Genomic DNA, 23,089 nt, shown 5'->3' with positions numbered 1-23,089 from the left:
TCTTTGGACATTGGCTACTTTTTCACTCATTTCCAGTGCAGTCCTTGCACCTGAGCGTTTTCAGAGGAATGTTTCTTTCCACTTAACACCGACCCATGACTCATTCAAGCTTAAAAAAGACACCCAATTCAAGGGATGAGCCGGAACAAATTGTAAATCGTATCTTTAGGCATTTTGTTACAAGCAGCATGTCACAAAACAAATAATATCTACAGCATGCAAAAGGTATCTTAAAGTCTTGTCACATTAAGAAATTTGAAAAAGTCCAAAAGAAACCTTAGAGATGCACCTTACTCTTCTTCACTGAAGACTCATCAGAAACGGTGTCAACGGAAGAGTGGCTGTCAATGTATGTTGCCATTTTCCCTGCAGCATATAAATAAATGAGGGATGGTTCAAACTTTTGCACAGTACTGTAAATGAAAAAAATCCCCAGTTACGTTTCTGTTGAAGCAAAATGACCACAGTGCAAACAAAAGTGTTATTCTGTATATTTATTGATAATAAGACCACTGATGGTGACTTAGTCGATAGTAGACGGCATGGTGCAGTTCTTCTTCGGGTGTCTAGTGACCCCATGTGTAAGCAGGATGGTATTACAATTTAGTATTTACAGGAAAATATCAGTTCAGAGAAAGGTAAAGTAAGTTTAAGGGTGCTGGAAAACATACATTCACTAAATAAATATACAGTTTCAAAAGCAACAAGCTTTGAAAAGCCACAACCAAATACTGACCAAAACCGAATAACAACAGGATCCACAGAGTCTAGACGCTCGCACTCTCTCGCTTACACGCACGCTCAAAGTTACAGAGATAGTCAGCTACAGAGGAACAAAGTCTCACACGCACACGCATACCGAAAGAGAGATAAAAAACCACTTGGTGAAAGTGTAAACTGAATGCCAACCGAACTCTAATAAATACACAGCTAAACTGCGCGTTACTCTCAACGAAACATCGGCCACGATTCTTTTTTTCAGTGCGGGGTCTTCCTATAAACTATTAAACAAATACAGCACAAAGTGTGGATTCAAAACTGTGACACAACATTTATACTGATTAGCATATTAGAATGAGAAACGGTATGTCATATAAATTACATTTCCGATACATATCTACAGCTGATGATGACGATGATTAAGCATGTTGCATGGCACCACACACAATACAGTAGATGAACACGTGTCTTCTTGCTAAATCTGGCATCCTTTGCCGTAGCAGACCGCTGACGTTAGCTCAAACCAGCAGAAAACAATTGGCGACCCTAATGATTCGACATGACACTAGCAAGCTGTAAAGCGCTGCTCTGCGAGCTCTTAACCACTAGAACGAAGCAAAAAGTAAGACGGGTCTCTTTAAAGCTAAAATCTGCCAGTAATTTCTACATTTTCTACATATAATAACACGAACACGAGTACTAAAACATCACTAAAGTGTCAGTATGCGTCATATAAGTGCTTGTTTCCCCTTGCAGACAACTTTCATCCTGTTTTCCATCTGTTCTCTATATCAGCAACACTCTAAATGTGCTTGCAGAGACTGTGTAAAAGTCAGGGCCTTTTTTCTGTATTTAATTCATATTCAGGTTTACAAGTATGACCCTCAAAAAACCCCAGCTGAAGCACATGTGGCCTTTGATTGCTCCTCAAAGGAAGCTGAAGAGCAGTAACCTTAACGATTACTAATTACTAGAGGTCTAATTCAGAGCCTGAAAAAACCCGGTCACACCAGTATTGAAGCAAAATCAGTACATTTAAATGAACTTGCAGTAGTGAAAAGATGTTTAGGTGACGTTTGCATGTTTTTCTGTTTTGGTTTTTTTAAATTTTAAACTGGATAGTCCAATTTTTTTCTTTAATATTTATTTTAACCCTCATCTACCAACCAAAAAATGTAGATACAGTTATCAGACAGCTTTCAATGGTATAATCTGTGTTTTGTAGAAACTGATTGAGTTAGCATCTACACTAATCTAAGGAGCTTGGAAAGACAAGCGTCTGGACTTCTTTAAGTTTCCTGGAAGACGTTTCACCTCTCATCCGAGAAGCTTCTTCACTTTTAAGAGCAACTAGTGAAGTCCTATGGGAATGTCCCCAAGAAGGTCATGGAACCTCTATTGATCCTCTACCTAATCACACGAGCCAAGGTGTGAAAACAGGTGTGGACCAAGGTTTCAGGTGAACCCACTGTGAAACCTAGCCCCACCCTATCATGTGATTTCCTGAGGTCAAAAAGCCCAGGATGTGAGTGGGCGTTAAGGCGTCTGGGAAGGGATCTCAAAACTGGATTATAGACAGTTGGTGTCGTAAACCACCACCTCTGTTCAACGCTGGTTGTTCACAGTGGACATAGATGGCTTCCTTAAATCCTCTTTCAAACCGCCTGTCTTCTCTGTCCGACATGGGAACATTGGCATCCTTGAAAGAGTGTCCTTTTCTTTTAGATGCAGAGATGCTATCTACACTAATATGCTAATTGGCAATTGGTGTGACCAGGCCTTTTAGACTGACCTCAAAGGTGTGACTCGCTGAACGGACTGCATTTCATTCCATGTAAAACTAATGACAGACTGTAAAATGTGCGCAAAGTTGACTGTTATTTTGTAGTTTGGTATTTGTATCCCACACTAAAGTTTCCAAATACCATTAAACCTGTGCCATTCATATTTAAACTACCTAAATACATTATTTTAGACAAGAAAAATATATCATGCTTTGTCTTAAGGTTAAAAATAATCTTTCCCCTTCTTTTTCGGCTTCCTCACTTTTCATATAAACCTAAAACATACTCCTCAGTGCATGTAATCAATTCACAAAGTGTCACAACCAAAGGATACACAAGGATGAGCGACAGCAAAGTCAAATGCAACAACAGAATCTACCTAGTAAAAGGATTGCTCTCAAGCTTTAGCAAAGTCATTTAGTACAAACATGTGCAGTGTTTTTTTTAAGCATGCTGCAGCCAACTGAGAAACCAAGTTTGAGCCCGCTCATCTACCCGAGACCAACACCGCTGTCCACTCAAGACAACTCTGGTCTACCTGCTTGCCGTGGGCCGTCCTGATCTGAGATACGTGCCGGTGAGCAACTTCTACATCGAGCCGCGATGGAACGTGTGGTATAGAAAGCTGTGGTGCAAGTGAGTCATGGAATGGTGCTTTACAGTAAGATACATTAAGATATTACATTAAGATCACAGGCAGAGAGATGGAGGGACGTAAATTCCAATTCGGATGTTGGGTAGAGTTTCAGGAATTTACTCTGGTCGTGTGTCAAGAGTCTTCGTCTCTAATTCTCTTCGACTCCCTCTCTGAAAGATAAAGAAGAGTTCACGTTGTAGAATAGAGAGAACAACGTTTTTCTTTAAATTTACTTGGAGAGGTGATCTTTGGTTTTTAATGGCTCCTACCTGCCACCTCACATCAGCTACACCATCTCATACTGATTGGCTGTGATGATCCTGGACAGACAGCAGGCCAGCAGCATGCCAATCAGCTGAAAGACAGAAAAATCGGCGCGTTGAGGATTTATTTATACACCAAACACCAAACGTGCACGCCGTCACCTGCAAAAACCTCAAGTCCTACCTGTGAGAACGCAATCCCAAACGTCACTCCTGCGATAATGGCCATGTTGGTCTCCATGAAAGAAGTGACCAACTCAAAGCAGCCCTGGAACACAGGGGGCAGGTTAGTCCGCAGAGTGTACGGGGACATGTTATATGAGCAAATCAGAGGCAAGAAGGGTATGTGGGAACGTATCTGAGGCAGGTGTTAGTATATGGAGAAGGCAGGGATTTGAAAAGGCACGTGAGGACGTCTGATGTAAACATAGCTACCTTCTAACCTGTGAGTTTTATCGACTGTCTGACAGCAGATAGATGAGAAGGAGGAAAGCAGAATACAAAAACTGACCTGGTGGTACACCTTGCTCGGGGCTACAGTCGCGTTGCGAAGGTCTTCGAGGTGGCAGTCAGAGGAGTTGAAGCAGCAGCTGGCAGGAATGCCATTTGAGGGATAATACACGCTCTCAATCCAACTCGTGTAGTTATAAACGCCACAGCAACGCAGCTGAAGAGAGGCGGAAACGGAGAAAGATCAGAATTATCCTTCAATAAATCCACATTAACGACGAGTCAAAAATACAGTTTCCTTTGTTCAACAATTTCCCACATCTTCTTATGTACATCAACCATTCACACCTACACCCACTTCAGTGTCACCAATTAACCTAGTAAGCATTTTTTGGACTGTGGGAGGAAGCCAGAATACCCACCCTGACACAGGAAGAACATACACACTGTAATGTTGTAAGACAATGGGTGTTAACCACCACACCACCACGCAGCGCAGTGTCATTTCGTTTTCAGCAAACGCTGCTTACAAAGGAGTGAGTTCAGCATCAGACCGACACACTTCAAACGCATGAGCCGTGTATGGCAGCTAAGCAACAGTGCCCATTGTTAATAGTCTTATGCCTGATTTAGACACTTTGTAAATCTTTCTAGAAAGATTTCTCGGTCTACAGGAAATGAATTTCTCACTGCATGACATCCACTAACTGGGGTGGCGACGGTTTGACCCTCGGTTCTTTGAAGCCAGGCAAATGTGGGTTGTGCTGTAAAGGGCTTCGAGTCATGGATCTGATTATAATGTGATGTGGCTTTTTGTACACAAACAGTGCTTAAAAAACAATTGTTTGATTGGCTTTGTTGGCAATAAGAAAAATAAAACGTGTACTGACATCTGTGAACCTTTAGCTTTAGTCGCTTTAGACTATTTTTTTCATATCCTCTCTCTCTTTCTCATCCCATCTCTTGCTCCTTTCCTGCTCCAAACGCATCACATCAGCTGGCAGAGGCGTGTTCTTTCCACAGTTAAATCAATCTGATTTTGCCACAGTCCCTATGTGCGAGCCAATCATTTCCGTCCTGTCAAGATTTTTTAAAACTGTTATTTCCCCTGCTGCTGTCAGCTGTCATTGCAGTGTCAAATCAATGCAAGCTTCCTCTACCCTCTTTAACTCCACTGCCTGTGGGTCTCATGAGTAGTCCTACCCTACCCCCCAGAACTCCACAATCATCCTTAACCCTTTGCTCCACTGTCATAAGCATATGTAGACTCCAACGGTGGCGGTGGGGAAAAATACCACTTTAAAGTGACGATGTCTCATTTATTTAATCTTGAGGATGAGGGCTCACCTTGTGCTGCAAGTTATCGACGGCACGGCTCGCCTCATCCTCGGCATTGTAGTGCTTCACCGCTTCGGTGTACGTTCTGCGGAAGGTTCCCTTGATCTGCGGTTTAGGGGCGATCGTAAGCACAGGCATTAACAAGAGAAAGGCTGTTTACTGAGCTACAGTCTTAAAAAAGAAAGAAAATTGGTACATGCATACTGACCTCGTGGCGAAACACAAATCCAGAGATGCCCGCCACTAACTCAGCGAGGAAGACGAGTGACAGAAACATGGCATACTGCAGAGAAGGAAGGGAAGGAGGAGGGAGATTTGCATAGTTAGTGTGAAAACCCTCTGCTTTAGATGAATATCATTTGCCTATGGTTGTACTACTACACAACACACACACACACACACACACACACACACACACACACACACACACACACACACACACACACACACACACACACACACACTCCAACACATTTACTTGACTGTCATTAATGGAACAAAGTGCCCTGCAGCAACCCCTCTGTGGGATAGCGGTCAACCATTATTCCCTGTATAATGTGACCTGAAGCTAATTAATCAGCATCGACACCATTCACTGCAACATAACACCCCCTCCACCCTCCCCCTCCTCCTCCAACAGCCTCTCACCAGCTTCAGCATCCATGGGCTTCCTCTGCAGGTGGCGAAGCAGCCAAACAGGCCGAAAACAATGATGACTGTCCCGGTGCCGATGAGGACGTATGGGGCGTTGGTGGAGTTGTCGGCTATCAGAGAGATGTACGGGCCCAACATCAGCTTCCCCCATACTCCCACCGCCAGCAGGATAGCTCCTGTTATCTAAAGGGTGGAGGTTGTGAGCGAGACAGATGTTAAACAGAGAAGCACGGAGAACAAGAATGAAATTTGCGGAGCAGGCCTTTATTGCTGCACCTCTGCGATATTATGGTTTACAAAAAGTTGTGTTTTAGCGCCACGGCAACAGGGAGGAGGAGGAAGGGGATCAATACAGAACAAGAAAGGAGTGCAATTAGAGTAAGGAGGAGGAGACGGGAGACCGAAGACACACATTTATCTGGAGTACAGGATGGCAATCACCTGCTTTACACACACACACACACACACACACACACACACACACACACACACACACACACACACACACACAGCAATACACAGAGGAAGAGAGAAAAGGAAAGAGGACAAATCAAAGAAGCTCTTTGATCCGAGGCGAGACGCTTCCTCCTGTTGCGCCTCTCTTAGCATTTCAAATGAAGGCTACGGATAAAAGAGCGTGTTGTACGAGGCAGCTGAAGCGGCGTGTGTCTCAGCTGGGTATGTCTTGCTGGCATCAGAAAGAGAGCGGGGTGTGGAACGGCTGCTGATGAGCTGACTCCAGCGAGGGCCAACTCATCATCCTAACCTCCTTTCTTCCAAGAGGAGGCTGTTCGCCGTCCTGCTGCCATGGCCCTCTGACTGGAGGGGGAGCAGCCTGTACAAAATGTCTCTGTGCAGCCTGAAACCTTTAAAGCTAATGAGAGAAATACACTCGGCTCTCTGCGGTTCCCTCTTAGCTATTAGTCACTGATGCAGAAGCGAAACAGAAATGATTAACAGCAATACGGAAACCGGGGCTGCCTGTAAATTCAGAAAAGCCTCCGCAGGTTAATGGTGGTGTTAACAACATTTACACTTTGCCCCCTTGGCAGGGTGCACACACAATGCCTCGACAAAGGTCTTTCACCGTGACTAATAGCCAGCCTGTGCTTTGACTGAGCTGCTTTGTTCTGACTTGTTTGTTTGCAGGTTTTGAGCAAACCTTAGGTGTCCTTTTGACCTGTAGCTTCAGAATATAATAATAAAATGCAGTTGCGGAGTAAAATGGCTCAACGTAATTGTTGCTCATGCAAAAATGCGCTTATGAATTTTCCTATCAGCATCATGGCACGCCCAGACAATGAGGTCAGCTACGGCCTACGGAGAGGCAAAGCACTTTAACTGAACTAGCGCTGTATCTTCAAATTCCTTGTTTGAGGCTGTAAAAATAATTTGCATGAGTGATTCATCCAATAACCCCTGGGACAGACTGCCGACCTGTCCAGGGTGTACCCCGCCTCTCGCACCGTGACAGCTGGGATAGACTCCACGCATCCACGACCCTGAATGGGATAAGTGTGAAAAAAATGGACGGCTGGATGGTTCTACCCATTATGTGTTCGATGCATCATGCAGCAGCATTGGGTCTGACAATGACTATTTCAGCACTTTACTCCGTGCATGCACATAAGTTGACTTGTGCTGTCTTTAAATCATTTGCACTGTAACAACACACAAAGCACTACAAATTGACATATTGTAACTTTAAAGTTGATCTCAGTACAAACATGAGGCAAGAACTGATGAATGATTAATTCAGTTTCTCGCTCTGTTTTGGTCTCTATCAAATAGCTGTCTTGTTATCTGCTCTACAATATTAACCACTGAGCTGCATAATTTATCTGACCCCAGTTTGATGGCGAGCATGCAGTGAAATGTAGCTCAATCACAGCTTTTTTGGCTGATACCAGTCTCACAGATTTGGAAAGAAGGTTGTTGAAAGCAGTGAGACTAAACCAAACTGTTAAAGTCACAAAACAAAAAGCTAAAAGACGCTAAAGAGCTGCAGAATCTCTGTGGCTTCATCACTACAACTCATATTATATACACTCATCCAATTATTAGTAATAGAGTAATGCTCATTATATGTATAATCAGGTGTAAGTAGGCAAGGAAAAAGACTTTTGGCAGCAGAAGCCTTCTGGTTTCCATCTGTGTGTGCTTATGGTTCTATTGACTATATTATGTAAACTAATTATGTTCGAGCAGGCTTGCAGGTAAACAGTCCATGTGGAGAGCAAAAGCAGGATGGCATTTGACAACTATGATCTTTTTTTTTTTTGAAATACCTTAAAACAGAAATCTTTTACAGTCATTTAATCTTGACTAAATAATAAAATTCAACACATTTTTAGGCAACTTTCTGTGACATATGCATGGCTGTCTGTCGCCCTTATGAACTTGAATTGAACACTCTACAAATGAGAGACTTCAGAGCAGGGATTTCAAACTCATTTTTAATTGTACAGCCCACTTTGACTTTAAGTGGACCGGACAAGTGAAACTATATTATTATTATTATTCTTTGTTTTTCTTGATTGATGAACATTTTCTTCTTTTTCTTAACAGAAATCTCTATAATAGACAGTGAAAAACAGTCATTTAACTGTTTATCTATTACTTCGCTGCTTTGGTGCCTTATGAATGGCTGTGGAGGAGGTCTTTATCAGAGGAACAAGCGGTAAAACTTGTCATTTTTGTAAAGTACAAAAATTTATGTTCGACATCATATTTTCAGTCATCCAGTGGACCAGATTGGAGTCTTTGCGTGGCCGATTCTGGGCCCTGGGCCGTATGTTTGACGCGCCTGCTTTAGACCATCAGCATAAAATGATCGATTCGCCTACCTCTGTAATGCGATAATAATCGACGCAATTACATTTTGTTGAGAGACTGTTTTCGGACACTTTATAGATGGACGCTTCAAATTAAATAATTGACAAAGAAATGCACTTCATCACTTCACTGATGCAAAAATCATTTTAAAAATCCAATAGTGCCATAAAGCAGCTGTGGACAGTGATTTGCAACATTACCCCCTGAAAGCCAATACAGTGGAGAGAACATTTCTGGTTCATAAAATCTATTTTTTTCCCCTCCGCACTCTCAATTTAAATCTATACTGGAAAACCAGAGGACACTGAAAGCATTCAGATAACACAATGTGATATAAGAAAGATATATGGGCTTCGAAATGTGGAAAGGAGAAAAAAAGCAGGATTTTTAAGAGGCTCCACAGATGCAAAAGTTTAAACACTATGACTAAATGGGACAGGCCTGCTATTATACTGTCATAATAGCAGACCTAATAAAAGAAGGTACAAAGTGTTGGCTAAACTGATGCAACTTAACATATGTAAGCAAGCTGTTTTTTTCAGTTCCCTGCTCAGCTGAACTGAAGGACTGCGGGCTGATGATTAGATTCTTTAGTAATGACAGCTACTCTTTCTATTAACAGTGAATCTAATAGCCAGAGCAGACTGTCATTCCGGAGAACAGTCCTCTTGATGACGATCTACTCACTGTTTATGGCCATCAGCGACAAAATGTCTCTCCTCAAAAGAGCCGCTGCCGCTGCATACCAATAAATGATCATCTTGTCACTGCTAAAGTGCTAATTTTAAAGTCAACTGGGAAATCAAGTCAGAGAAGCATGGGGCAAAATCGTCTCGACTTCACTTCTGCTGCTGAATTTCAAACACCTCTGCCTCCTCCTCCTTCTCCACCCCCCTCCACCCACCCACCCTCGGGTGTTTTGTTTGAAATTCAATGCCCGACTGGCCACCCTGGTTCCAGCACAGAGTTTAAAACAGGTCACCCTCCTCTCTCTTCCCTCCTCCTCCTCCCTTCATCGGCCTCATAAAGAAACAGAAGGTGCAATGACAAAATATATGACTCCACCACCTGCTCTGCGTTCCCCAGCCCAGTATGTGCACACCCATGTATGTGTGTTCTTCCCAATTATGACATTATTTGCCACGAGAAACCCATAGAAACACTTCTTCTGCACTAAATGCGGTGCCAGCGCTCTCTCCGAGCTCTGCCCTAAGGGGCTGAGGACACCCAGTGAGCCGCGAGACTCTTCTGCACTTTTGGCGCACGAAGCATGAAACCTGAAGCTGTTGATGTAAGGGAGTGCTAAAAGACCATCCAATCCAGACTAAATATAAAAGTTCACACGCGTGACACCGGTGCATGTCTACAATGTAGGAAGACACAGCACAACTCTTCTATTCAAGAGTTTTTCGACTACAGATCCTAACTCGAAGGGCTGATCTCAGCTTTAACGACGTTCTACAAAGTTAGGGTTAATTCAGTTAGGATTTATTCAGGTTTTGCTCAAAGGAAAGTATTGAAGCTTTTGGGTTTTCTTTTTTAGCTTTCTAGGGTGAATGTTCAGGGTGAGTGCAGAGGGGAGCTTTTAGATCATTTCCCCCTGGCTATATCTGGCTGCTACCAAAAAGACAGACGGGAATAAGTCTGTAATGCGCAATTATGGCTAAAAAAGATCAGTCACACAGTACTGTGTTCAGTGCTGCCTTATGTTTGTACTGTTCCCTGCATGATCATATTTGAAGACTGGGCTGATAATCAAAAGGTAAACAGAGGAAAATCCAAAGCACTGCAAATCAAACAGAGATAGCATTTCACTCCTCACTTCACGGATTAATTGCAAACGAATTTATCTCAAAATTTGGTTTTAGCGATTCCTTGAGTGATCTGCCGTTTCAAATCCTCGGGAAAAGTAGTATAAGGAGTGTTAAATACAACTGAGCAGAATCAATTTTTTTTGTATTATTTTCGAATCGGAAAAAGAATTTGCAGCTTAACACCCTAGTAAAAAAAGAGCTGGCAGAAATATTGATTGTGCACTACAAATTTAAGGCTTTTGTAGCGCTGTGTTGGTTTGCATAATTTGTATTTGCGCTTTCATTATTAAGCGTGTAAAATATTCAAACAACTCTAACAAGCTTGAATTTGGTATGACAACCTTTATGCTTCAACACAGCCTGACCCCTCTTAGATATGTTTTCTTGTTATTTCTTGTTGAGGCCCGGGCTCTGGGGAGGCCCATCCATGACAAGATCTCTAACAACACTGGCGAAAAAGCCACCCCAAACCACGACAGAGCCTCCGCTGAGTTTTACAGATGGCTGTAGACACTCATTGTTTTGTACATATTGTCCATGATCTTAACCAAAAATTTCACATTTTTATTTATTGTTCTATAAGATGTGTTGCCACTGATTTTTAGTCTAGTTCCTGACAGCCTTTTAGGCATTTTTCATGGATTCATTAATAAATAAATGGTAATAAATCAAGTGCTTTAACAAAGTGAGTTAGGTGCCTTTTATTATAGTTGAATGACTCATTGGCAGTGTTGGGACTAACGCGTTATTAAGTAACGCGTTACAGTAACTACGTTATTATTGTGGTAACGAGCACGGTAACTAGTTATTATGCCAAAACCAGGAACGCGTTACTCGTTACTGGGATTTAGATAGGGTCGTTATTCGTTACTTCGTGTGGTGGCTATCACGGAGCTTCCACAGATTCAATAACATTAGCAAGTGGTGGAGGCCAGCAGGTGGATGAGGGAAAGGGGAGGCAAGAGGAGAGACCCGAAGCGACTGCCGGTCCGAGTGTCAGGTGAACTGAACTTCAGGTAAGAAGTTATGACCTGTAGTCCATCTGGGTCAGATATGAACCAAGTTTATTTTCGTTGTGCTGACTTTTTCCTACTGGGTACTAGCTAGCATGAGGGAGTTTCTATACAGCTGGGTGGGTGCTATGATGTTACTGATGTTGAACTTTGTTTTGTTCATAAGGTTAAATATTAGAGTTGCCAACCGTCCCCTAAAAACGGAATCATCTCATATTCAGAGAAAATATTACGCGTTTCATATTGAGGTGAAAAGGAACGCGATTTGTCCCAGACTTCAGCTACAATGAAAAAGATACAAAGGTGGAGTTATTCTGTGTCTTTGCTGCACAGCTGCCTCTTCTCCTCTCATCCTCTCACCCTCCCTCTCCTGTTTCTACTTCAATCATTAAACTGATCAATGATCAGCTGATCGACTTTTCTCTCTTGTTTGTTTATCGCCCACAGAAAGGCGAAACCAGCTGATGTCGCGGTAAACAACAGCAGCACGTTTAAGCTTGGTCAGCTGATGTTAGAATTTAATTAATATTAATTTCTAGTATCAGCTGATGTTTGCTGGAGCCACAGCTGTAAACCTGCTGGTCATGATGTCGGTTTGAATATGTGATGAGAGGGAAACATGAAGATGAAACCAGGAGATGTCCTTACTGAATCATCAGAGCTGTGATGGAGAAACAGGTTTACCTTTTAGGTGACATGAATGAGTTGAAGGGAAGTTATGAACTGTTTCTGAGAGACAAATAACACCAGGATCCTTTTTTCATGTAGCTGACAGCTGGTAACTGTGCAGGGGCGGATCTAGCAAAGTCTTACCAGGGGGCCATGTAGGGCGTTAACAGGGAAAGGGGGGCACAAAGAAATACTTTCTTATTCTCATTTAAAATGTCTCGCTTTTAAAAAATAATTATCTGAGTCTTACAACAAACGATTGATAGATTGATACATTGATACATATATACCATGAAAACAGTGTACATCACTGTCACAACAGTGTTTGTTTTCATTCAAAGGCTTTATGATTTTTCCTATGTCCTGGGCCGATTTTTTGTCCCAGTCCAGCCCTGTATGCAGCTCATCTGCAGTCTGGTGTTACCTACATCTTCCTATTCAGAAGGCAGAATTTCCGAGTTCTGAGTACAATCGAAAGCACCACGACTGCAGTTTTTGTGTTGGATGTAAAAAGCGCACATGACGCTGTGACGTAGGCTAGAATCATGGCAGCAGTCAATGACGGTCCAGGCGTGGGATTTCTCTCGTGGAAATGTGCACATTATTTTTTCCTTTCTATTGGTAGGTGGCACAGTGCACTTGTGGCAAGTAAGCAAGCTAGAAGACTGGCAAAGTTATGGAAGAAACACATTAACAAGAGAATTCTGAGTAAAACCAAAGTTACTTTCCCTAGTAACTAGTTACTCTGAAAGTAACGAGTAACTTGAAGTAACTGAGTTACTTTTGAGAGAAGTAACTAGTAATGTAACTAAGTTACTAATTTAAAGTAACTTACCCAACACTGCTCATTGGTAATTATTTTGTGGCTTAACAAACAAAAATATTCCTCTGAAAATGGTCAGGTGCATGGGCTGGCAGCCAGTGTCCAATGACAAACTCTGAAAGACCTTCAGGAAGTCATTTTTAAAAAAATGACAAGAAGGTCTGGCTGCTCAGAAAAAAAAAGAAGAAAGATATAAGAGATGGCTCAAGACTTTTGCACAGCACTGTATCATACAACACAACAGCACAAACCCAAAGGACAACCCTAAAATTACAACTCTTCTGCATAGCCAGCAACTGAAATTGGAAAAATAAAAAAACCCTAAAACAATTATGTAGTCTATATATTATTGACTGATGTATATTGAAACACATTTGAATGATATTTCAATATAAATTAAATATCTTGTTCTGTCTTCTTCGGTGGGAGGATTTAATGAATTTCCCTCTTTATGTTATATTAAACTGAATATTTTGAGTTTATGGACTGTTGGGCAGACAAAAAATACTCTTTTTCTACGTGTTTGCTACATAAAACAATAATTTGGAGTAATTGCTTATTGCATCACCGCTTTCAGCAAAGTGCTGGATATTTACATCCTTTCACAACCACAACAAAACAGGGAGTCAACAAAACTAATAAGCAGTATCTGCATTAACGTCACATTTAAAGCTAACAGGTATTTTACTGCTAACAGGAACGCTGTATCTCAATATGACACTGCCACTGTGTATTTACAATCCACTATTTCAGATAGAAATACTATCCTGTTGACTACACCGCACTTATATTTGTTATGCAGCTCTACAGATTATGATTTAAAAGCTGACAAAGCGCATATAAAACACACACACAACAGTTTTTATGTGGTTAGTTAAACCACACAAATCTACATTTAAATGAGTGGAACTAGTTCTGCTGCTTCAAACAGCAACATTCCTGTAGAACAGAAAGGTTGGTGAGCACAAATATAATAGTTAAATGTGGGTTTATGTCTATGCAGACAGCAAAGGATGTGTGATTTTTGATCATTTATCACCGATAAACGCTGTATTATCAGAAACAGATTGCATGTAATTGCTAACTTGAGCCCCTGATGCTGTCTTACAACATTTATTCCAGGTTTTAGTCAGAGTGTTGACAATATCATTTTGAAGACAAAAAGAAGTGAGATAACGTTATCTTATTGGATAAAACAGATCCTGAGTGTTTAACTTTGAGGACCTTATTTGCGATCGTAAAATCGCAATATTTAATATCATAAACCCTAAATCAACCCTTAGTTATTCTCTAACGGACTTATACTGCTGGGGATTTCCATGATGCACTGAGTGTTTGTCTTTCTCTCACCGAGTGTTTATGCACCACTCTGCAATTAATTATGAGATATTATTAATCTCTGGCTATCTTCCACAGCACGTCCTCTGTCTTGTCTCCCTACCCTCACCCCCAACTGGTCGTGGCAGATGGCTGCTCCACTCTGAGGCTGGTTATGGTGGAGGGGTTCTTCTTGTTAAAAGGGAGTTTTTCCTTCCCACTGTTGCCAAATCTCTTGCTCACAGAGGGGCGTCTGATTGTTGGGGATTTCGCTGTATTACTGTAGGGCCTTTACCTTTACATAAATAAAATTAACATCACAAAATGTAAAAAAAAATTTTTTAAAAATCGCAATATGGTAGAGTGAAGTGTTGCGACGATAATATAGCGGGATGTCTGGTGAGCGCCACCTTTAGTAATAAGTAATTAGTACACAATGACTCGTTTTAAATTTGATGCCTTCACGCATTAATATGAATCAGCTAATCGCATATTTTTGGTAGTTTATTCATAATTTGTAGTCCTTTATGTAACGTTTGAGTCTGGAGCGCAACAGAGTAGCATCATGTGCACTTGTTTCTGACGATGAAGTAAAAATAAATTCCACCACTGAGGCTACACCGACGGTGCGAGGGCCCTTTAAGAATCTATACCAGCGACCCCGAAATCTATAGTATGTGGCCGGGGAAAATGGGCTCTAACCAGGGCCTCATTGCACAGACCAGGCCCTTAACGCCGGAGTTAAACCATCGCAGTGATGTTAACATCATCCACCTCGCTAACTGATACCAACCATGATGCTATATGTGATATAAGCTACGCAATGACGCCCAGCAGCCAAAACGGGCTGTGTGTAACCTTAACCCCCGTTACATAGCCCGCTAGTAGATAAATGTCCCACAGACGCCGAAATAGGCGGCTTTATTTCACCTGTGTGGATTAATATCAAAATTGAGCGTTTATTCAAACGACGGAATGGATCCGTCGATGATGCTGGCACTGTCCACTCCTTCATCGCGCACAACAAAAACAGAGCAGCGGCGGATTGAGATGGACTGACATCTTCCTCCGCAGGGTATTTCTTTTGTGTTTAAGAGGATAGAAAAAGGCTACCTACCCAAAATACGAACGAGTACACGATGAGGAGAGTTTTAAGGCAGGTGATGACCGGTTTGGTCTCCATTGTGGATCTACGCTGGACCCGCTGTGGTAAAAATTAACGGGAGCAGAAAAAAACAGAAACGTCTCCTGCGAGCTGTCGCGTTGCGCCCCTGCTCTGATGCAGCCGCACGGCGTCACTAGACCTGCTCACAGCTCTCAAATCATGATCACTGCTCTTTTTTCATTTAGCATCAAACAGCAGCATCGATTACTGCATGACGCCAACAGTTTTTAATAATGCTGAATTTCCTCAGTGGCGGAAGAAAAATATAGATCCTCGGGGGTGACTCCAGTAAAAGCTTCTTAAAGTGAGTGAAAATAACAAATACTCCATTACCAGTCAAAATTTACACTCCAAAGGTTATTCAGGTAAAGTGAGTACCATGCATTGGTGTGTTGTTAAGTTTGCTGACTTACAAAGAAATGAACAGTCTCTAATTTTTATGGAGAGACAGAATATCAACCAGAAATTCCAGAAAAAAAGAAACCACATTATACAAAAGTTAGAAATTGATTTGTATTTAATCCCCGAGCAAAACATGACTTAGTACTTGGTGGGAAAACTCTTGTTGCTAAGTACAGTAGTAAGATGTTTATTGTAGTAGCTGATCACCAAGTTTGCACGTGTCTCAGTAAGGATTTTGTCTCACTCCCCAATTAAGGAAACTCTAAATCCTTTAGGTTTCTTGACTGCTGCTTGGCAACTTAAAGCTTCAGCCCCCTCCATAGATTTTCTGTAGGATAGTGGTCTGGAGACTGGAGACAAGTTCTCTTTCCCTTGCTGGAAGAACCATGACCCATCTTTAGTGTTCTGGATGAAGGAAGGGAGTTTTTGTCCAATATTTTATGGTACATGGCCCCATCCAGTGTGTTGGGGACCCTGTACCCTTAACAGAAAAAATAGCCCCAAAGTCCCAAACACAGCAGGCACATTTAATGCCTAAGAGATCGATTTTAGTTTCATCCGACCACAACACTTTCTCCCAAGCCTTGTCTAAATCACTCAGCTGTTCACTGGAACCTTGCGGTTGCTGCAAGATTTCAATCCATTATGCTGTAGTGCATTACCAATGGTGTTCCTGGTGACTGTGGTTCCAGCTACCTTCAGATCATTAACAAACTCCTCCAGTGTAGTTTTCAGGTGATCTGGCACTCTTTTAATAAGGCAAGATTTTGCATGGAGCTCTAGACCAAGCGAGATTGATAGTTTTAGATCTCTTCCATTTCCAAATAATCACACCAATAGTTGTTACCTTCTCACCAAGTTTCTTGATGATGGTCCTGTAGCAAATTCGAGCCTTGCACAGCTCTACAATCCTGTCACTAACATCCTTTGACAGCTCTTTGGCCATGCTCGTGGTGGAGAAAAATTGAGATAGAATAAGACAGAATAATACAAAATGTGAGTACAAAAGTACTCATGTTTTGCACTCAAAAGTGCAAAAAATTCCTAGAAGCTTAAATAAAAAATGTTGGTATATTATAATTACAACTGAAAATGTAAAAGTTCCTAGAACCCTTAGATTTTTTTTTTTTTTTTTTTTTTGGCCTGTCCCGTTTGGCTCTTTTGCCATCAGAATTGTTGTCTAAAGGCAAAGAAAGATGCCCAATGGATTTACTTTACCAAACTGACCATCCCAGCCTTGCCGTAATGGTCCATTTGATTCACCTTTTATTGTTTATTTTATTTTCACTTACTGAATACGGGACAGACTTGACTGGGGGAAAGAAGGGGCGAAAGAAAGAGGGAAAGAGAAACAGCTGAGAAGAGGGACGGGGGAGAAGGGCAAAAGACAAAAACCAACAGAACGGGCAGAGAAAAAAAATGCATATATCAATCACCTGGATCACCTGCTGAGAAAGAAAAAAGAAAGCAAGCAGAAGAGAACAAGAGTAATAGAATAAACAACATCACAATGATATATGGGAATATGACAGTAAATACTAAATGTTAAACATTATTGTGCAGCACATAAGATCAACAGAACACAGTGTGCTTTGAGGTAGGAGCCAAAAAGGGTGTAGTTTGTGGGTGTGATCACCCGTGTGTACACCTGTGAGCATGGACGCGCTTGTTTTTTGTTTTTTTTAAAAGGTTCCTTCATGTAATAATCTGCTAGAGGGTGTGGGGGGGCCACAGCCCCGTCCTCCAGGGCATGAAGCAGGTGTGGAGGAGATCAAAACTCCAGACATCCAGAGGCCCCCAGAACACAAGAGACCAAGGAAGACCAACAGAGGGGCAGCTGCGCCACTGTCCCGGAAAGAGCTGAGGAGAGTCCCAGATGAGGGCTCACTCAGCAGCCGCGGAGCAGAAGCCAGGGGGAGTTGCAGTGACGCGCCCGTGAGCTCCGCCGGCAGCCAGCTGGACGCCCATCCCCGGACACAAAGAACCACCAACGCACCGATGTCTGAGGGGGTCCGCCACTGGCAGGGAAAGTGGTGGTAGGGGGAGATAGGCCTCCAAACCTTGGAGGGCCTGAGATGTCCCCAGAGAGGTGGCGCCTGACACCCAACCTGACATATAGACACAGACATACAGGCACACACAGATACAAACATCCATTCCCACCCTCATGCTCTCATATGCACTTACTCCACACTCAACCAACGTGGAGACAGACATAAAGAGACGTTGTACACACGATCACACTCCCCAAGCGTACTCTACAAACCGGGTCTAGGTGCCCCCGCCCCTGGAGGGGGGAACTGCACCCAGACCCAGGTGGTGTTACCCTTTTCCCTGCGGTGGGGGGAGGCAGACCGCCCCGACTCCGCAGCAGCAGGAAGGCTCCACACTCCAGACCGCAGTCGGACGGTCAACTCCTCCTCCTAGTCCTAGCCCCCCTGCTCCAGCAGGTCGCAGAGAACGGGGGTGAGAGAAGACTCCGAACCTCCCTCCACCCGCTCATTGTAATGTTGATGCATGTGTGTTCTAAGGTGCATTTAAAACCCAGGAGGGCTTGGAGCTACCTGCCAGAGAGCAGCAGGTAAGCGCATGGTCCCTCCTGCTAGCCCTCAATGTCTACGTGTATTTAAAATTGAGAGGTGGGCAACGATGCCAGGGGTGGGGTGTACACCCTGATGGTACTTTGGACTCCGTGTATCGTGCCCACCCCCAAGATCCTATATGTATGTGTAATGAGAGTGTGAGTAATGTGAATGTCTAAGTTGTGGGATAAAATTGAGGCAGAGGCAGCCAGAAGGGGACAGAGGGGGGGGGGGGGTAGCCTCCTCTGCACCCTGGTGACATACCCCTACTCCAAGGCCCTGCATGTGTGGGTGGTTGTGGTGGAGCAGGAAGAGGGAGGCAGCTGGAGATGGGGAGGGAAGGAAGGGAGGGGCAAGTGACCCCTCCCTGGGGCCAGCTCCCCCGCTGACCCCAGTAGGCACCCCCATACTCCGTGACCCGCCAGGGAAAGGGGGCCCAGGCCCATCCAGACCGGGCCCAGTGCAGCAGCGCCGCCCGGCCCCACAGAGCCCGGGACAGTCCACCCAACCCCACCACAGAGAAAACTGCACCCACCCCACCATCCACTCATCTTCCAGACTACAAAAGACAATAAACACCCAGGCTGAGATCTTCCTCCACCTCTCCTGTATCTCCTCCTCCTGCAGAGGCAGCTCCTGAGGAGAGGAAAGCTCCTGCAAGATGTGACAATCTCCCCCACCAGTTGAAGAGCCCCCCCAGGTGGCTCGACGCACCGGCGGCACCCTGCTCCAGGGCTGGGCCCCCATGCACCCACCCGCCCACAACCCCGGCAACACACCAACCAGGACCCAAGCCCCCGAGGCCCGGTCCGGGTCCCAGCCCAGAGACGGAGCGCCCCCAGAACCTCACGCCCATCCCGGACCCACCCAGGGGCAGCCAGGCTACCAGGTCAGTAACCCACGTCCGTCAGCACAGACCTAGCCCCGCTGCACGCAGTCGCGAGGAAACAGTCACCGGAGAGCCAACAGAGCCCCTAACCGGACATGACCGCTACCCCGGGTTGAGCCCCCCAAGGAAGATGCCTCCGGGGAACCCCCCGACGCCCTAAGCCTGTCCCTACCCCCACACCAATCACAACAGTGAAGGCGGGACCAAACTATGACCCCCCACCCCCACTAGGTGATGGAGCTGATCAAAGGAGCCCAGAGCAATTGATCTGATGTGGTGGCAGAGGCTGTATCAAGACTAATGTAATCTAATAGATAATTTCTATATTGGTTAGAATTAAGATTATTTTTATTTTTCCAGTTCATGAGGACTGTTTTCTTGGCTATGCATAGGGCAGTGAAAACCATATGGGCGATATTCTTTTCTGAAGTGACATTATCTAAGCTGCCCAACAAACACACTAAGGGGGAAGTTGGAATGTTACATTTCAGACACTTCGATAAGTCTTCACATATCTCGCGCCAAAACTTCTGAACTGGTGGACAGAACCAAAGAGCGTGGATATAATTGTCCGGTGAATTGGTTTGGCAGTGTGAGCAGTTGTTGGTAGACGTAAAGCCCATCTTGAACATCCGATGACCTGTATAGTGCACTCTATGTAATATTTTGTATTGAATTAATTGAAGACTGGGATTTCTAATTAGATGAAAGGTTTTTAAGCAAATCTGAGACCAGAAGTTTAGGTCTAAGTTAACTGATAAATCCGCTTCCCATTTTGCAATAGGAAGTGATATTGATTCATCTGTTTTAGAAAGCATTCTGTATATTTTGGATAGTAATTTGGGGGGTTTAAGAGTAAGAAATTGAACCACACTTGGTGGTGTTTGTAGTTCAACTTGACCCGGTTTAAATTTCTTTTTTACTATGGATTTAATTTGTTGATATTCTAAAAATCTTTTCTTGTTGATCCCATATTGTGTAACTAGTCCGTCAAATGAAATAAATTCTGTTCCTTCTAGTATATGTTCTAAATATTTGATTCCTTTATCACTCCAATCTGAAAAGTTTATTGTTTTGTAATATGTCAGGGTTGTTCCAGATAGGTGTACGTTTGCATGGGATTAATGAAGACGCCGTCAATTTTAGAAACTCCCACCATGCTGTCAGAGAAGAGCTGATGTTGATGCTTTTAAAGCATTCATGTCGTTGGATGTTTGAGCTGATAAATGGTAGGTCTGAGATCTCTAGATTATTGCAGAGTGCTTGTTCTACATCTAGCCAAGGTTCATCTAAGAGGGTGTGTTTTAGCCATCCTGAGATAAACTGAAGCCTGTTGGCTAAGAAGTAGTGCTGAAAGTTAGGCAGTTCTATTCCTCCTTTATCCTTGGTCTTTTGTAGTGTTTTTAAGCTTATACGTGGGGGTTTATTTTTCCAAAGGAATTTGGACATACATGAATCTAGAGATCTGAACCAATCTTGTGGCGGTTTAGTTGGGATCATTGAGAATAAATAATTTATTTTTGGTAAGACCATCATTTTTATAGCGGCAACCCTTCCCATGAGTGATATGGGTAGACATTTCCATCTAGCCAGATCATCTTCTACCTTCTTTAAAAGTGGGATATGGTTTAATTTAGTTAGATCTGCAAGCTTGGGAGAAACATTAATACCTAAATATTTTACATTTCCCGATTGCAGTGGTGTAGAAGAGGAATTATGGAAGGAGCAATTAATCGGTAGGACTGTAGATTTTGACCAGTTAATTGAGTAATCTGATATTCTTGCAAAAGAGTTTATCAATTCAATCACCCCAGAGATATTGGTTTGTGAATTTTGGAGAAAGAGTAACACATCATCCGCATAAAGGCTGATTTTATGTTCCACGTTCTTGCATTTTATGCCCTTAATTACTGAATTCTGTCTAATTGCTGCTGCTAGTGGTTCAATAAAAATTGCAAATAGTGAAGGGGAGAGTGGGCATCCCTGCCTGGTGCCCCTCAAGAGACAGAAGCTGGAGGATGTCTGGTCATTTGTTCTAACACAAGCTGTTGGGGAATTATATAATATTTTTAACCAGTTTATGAAAGAGGATCCAAAACCAAATTTGTGTAAAGTTGCAAATAGAAATTTCCAGTTAACTCTGTCAAATGCTTTTTCTGCGTCTAAAGAGAATATTGTAGTTTCTAGGTTTTTACTGTATGAGTAGTCTATCAAATTAAGTAATCTACGTGTATTTGTTGATGAGTGCCTACCTTTTATGAAACCAGTTTGGTCAGGATGAATTAAGAGGGGGGTTATTTTCTCCAGTCTCTTTGAGAGAGCTTTGCAGATTATTTTAAGGTCTACATTTATAAGGGATATTGGACGATAGCTTGAGGGATATACAGGGTCTTTGCCTGGTTTTAGCAGGAGATTAATGTTTGCAGAATTCATATTTGATGGAAGTCTGCCCTTTTCTTTAATTTCCAACAACGTTCTGTAGAAAACTGGTGCTAGAATCGACCAGAATTCTTTGTAGAATTCTGCAGGAAAGCCATCTGGACCTGGAGCCTTATTATTGTGCATACTTATCAGGGCTTCCTGGAGTTCACCTGGTGTCAGTGGTGAATCCAGTGCCATTGCTTGAGTGTCCAATAATTTTGGAAGAGTTATGTTGTCCAAAAACTGATCAATTTCTTTTTTAGATGGGTTTATTTGTGGTGAATACAACGTTTTATAGAAATCCCTGAAAATGTTGTTTATTTGTATCGGATCATATATTGTGTTCCCAGATAAATCTTGAACAGCAAATATAGTTGTTTTTTCTTTATTTATTTTTAGCTGGTTTGCTAGAAATTGACCGGATTTATTACCATGTTCATAATTTTGTAGGCGTAGTCTTTGTACTAAGAATTTTGTTTTTTTATCAATTATCTCATTTAATTCTAGTTTTGTTTTGCGTATTTTGTTCAATGTTTCCTGATCTTGGTGGGACGCGTAGGCTTCTTCTAGTGATTTGATGTTTTTTTCTAATTCCTGAATATTTTTGTTTTCTTTTTTCTTTTTATGTGATGAGAAAGAAATTATTTTACCTCTCATCACAGCTTTCCCTGCTTCCCATAGAACAGAAGCTGATGTTTCGGGAGTGTCATTATAGTTCAAATATGAAGTCCACTCTTTTTTAAAATATTTAATAAAGTCTTCATCTTTAAGTAGTGATATATTAAATCTCCAGTTTTTTCTTGGCGTAGTATTATTCTTGTGCATTAGTGTTAAAGATACAGGACCATGATCGCTGACAGCTATAGGGTGAATCTCAGTGTCTGAAATGTCGTTCAGCAGTGAGCTGCTGACCAAAAAATAATCCAGACGAGAGTAGGAGTGATGGACATGTGAGAAAAAAGTATATTCCTTACTGGTGGGGTGAAGGGAGCGCCATGCATCGCAAAGACCAAAGTCGCTCATATACTGTTTGATTATATTTGTGGACTGCCAATTACGCTGAGTTCCCGCTGTATTGAGCCTATCCATGTCTTCATTTAGTCCAAGGTTGAGGTCACCTCCAAGAACAAGTGTGCCATCTAAGTGTTCAGAGAGTGCACTGAAAAAACCGTGAAAGAATGAGGGATCATCAACATTTGGACCATATACACTTGCAATACATAGCTTTTTATCACGTATAGATAGTTTAATGATTAAGAATCTGCCCTCTGGATCTATAACTGTATCGAGTACTGTGAAATTAATATTTTTAT

The 23,089-nt window shown here is 42.6% G+C and overlaps 1 protein-coding gene across 1 annotated transcript; it reads right to left on the bottom strand.

Moving 5' to 3' along the window:
* Positions 1-479: 479 nt before the first annotated feature.
* tspan7 (tetraspanin 7) lies at positions 480-15,616 on the bottom strand. Its single transcript, XM_085248398.1, has 8 exons — positions 15,435-15,616; positions 5,841-6,029; positions 5,401-5,475; positions 5,202-5,297; positions 3,916-4,071; positions 3,589-3,672; positions 3,411-3,496; positions 480-3,311 (listed from the first exon to the last, which is right to left on the bottom strand). Exons 1-7 carry the CDS (start codon positions 15,498-15,500, stop codon positions 3,428-3,430), a joined length of 735 nt encoding a protein of 244 aa, XP_085104524.1. The 5' UTR covers positions 15,501-15,616; the 3' UTR covers positions 480-3,311; positions 3,411-3,427.
* Between the last annotated feature and the right edge of the window lie 7,473 nt (positions 15,617-23,089).

This window comes from Mchenga conophoros, linkage group LG16, assembly GCF_057382185.1.
Source record: "Mchenga conophoros isolate Kocher_MC1m ecotype Shallow Benthic linkage group LG16, M_conophoros_male_GT1.1, whole genome shotgun sequence".
NCBI classification, from domain to species: Eukaryota; Metazoa; Chordata; class Actinopteri; order Cichliformes; family Cichlidae; genus Mchenga; species Mchenga conophoros.
The sequence above is the reverse complement of the archived record's forward strand: the minus strand, read 5'-3'. Positions and strand labels throughout refer to the sequence as shown.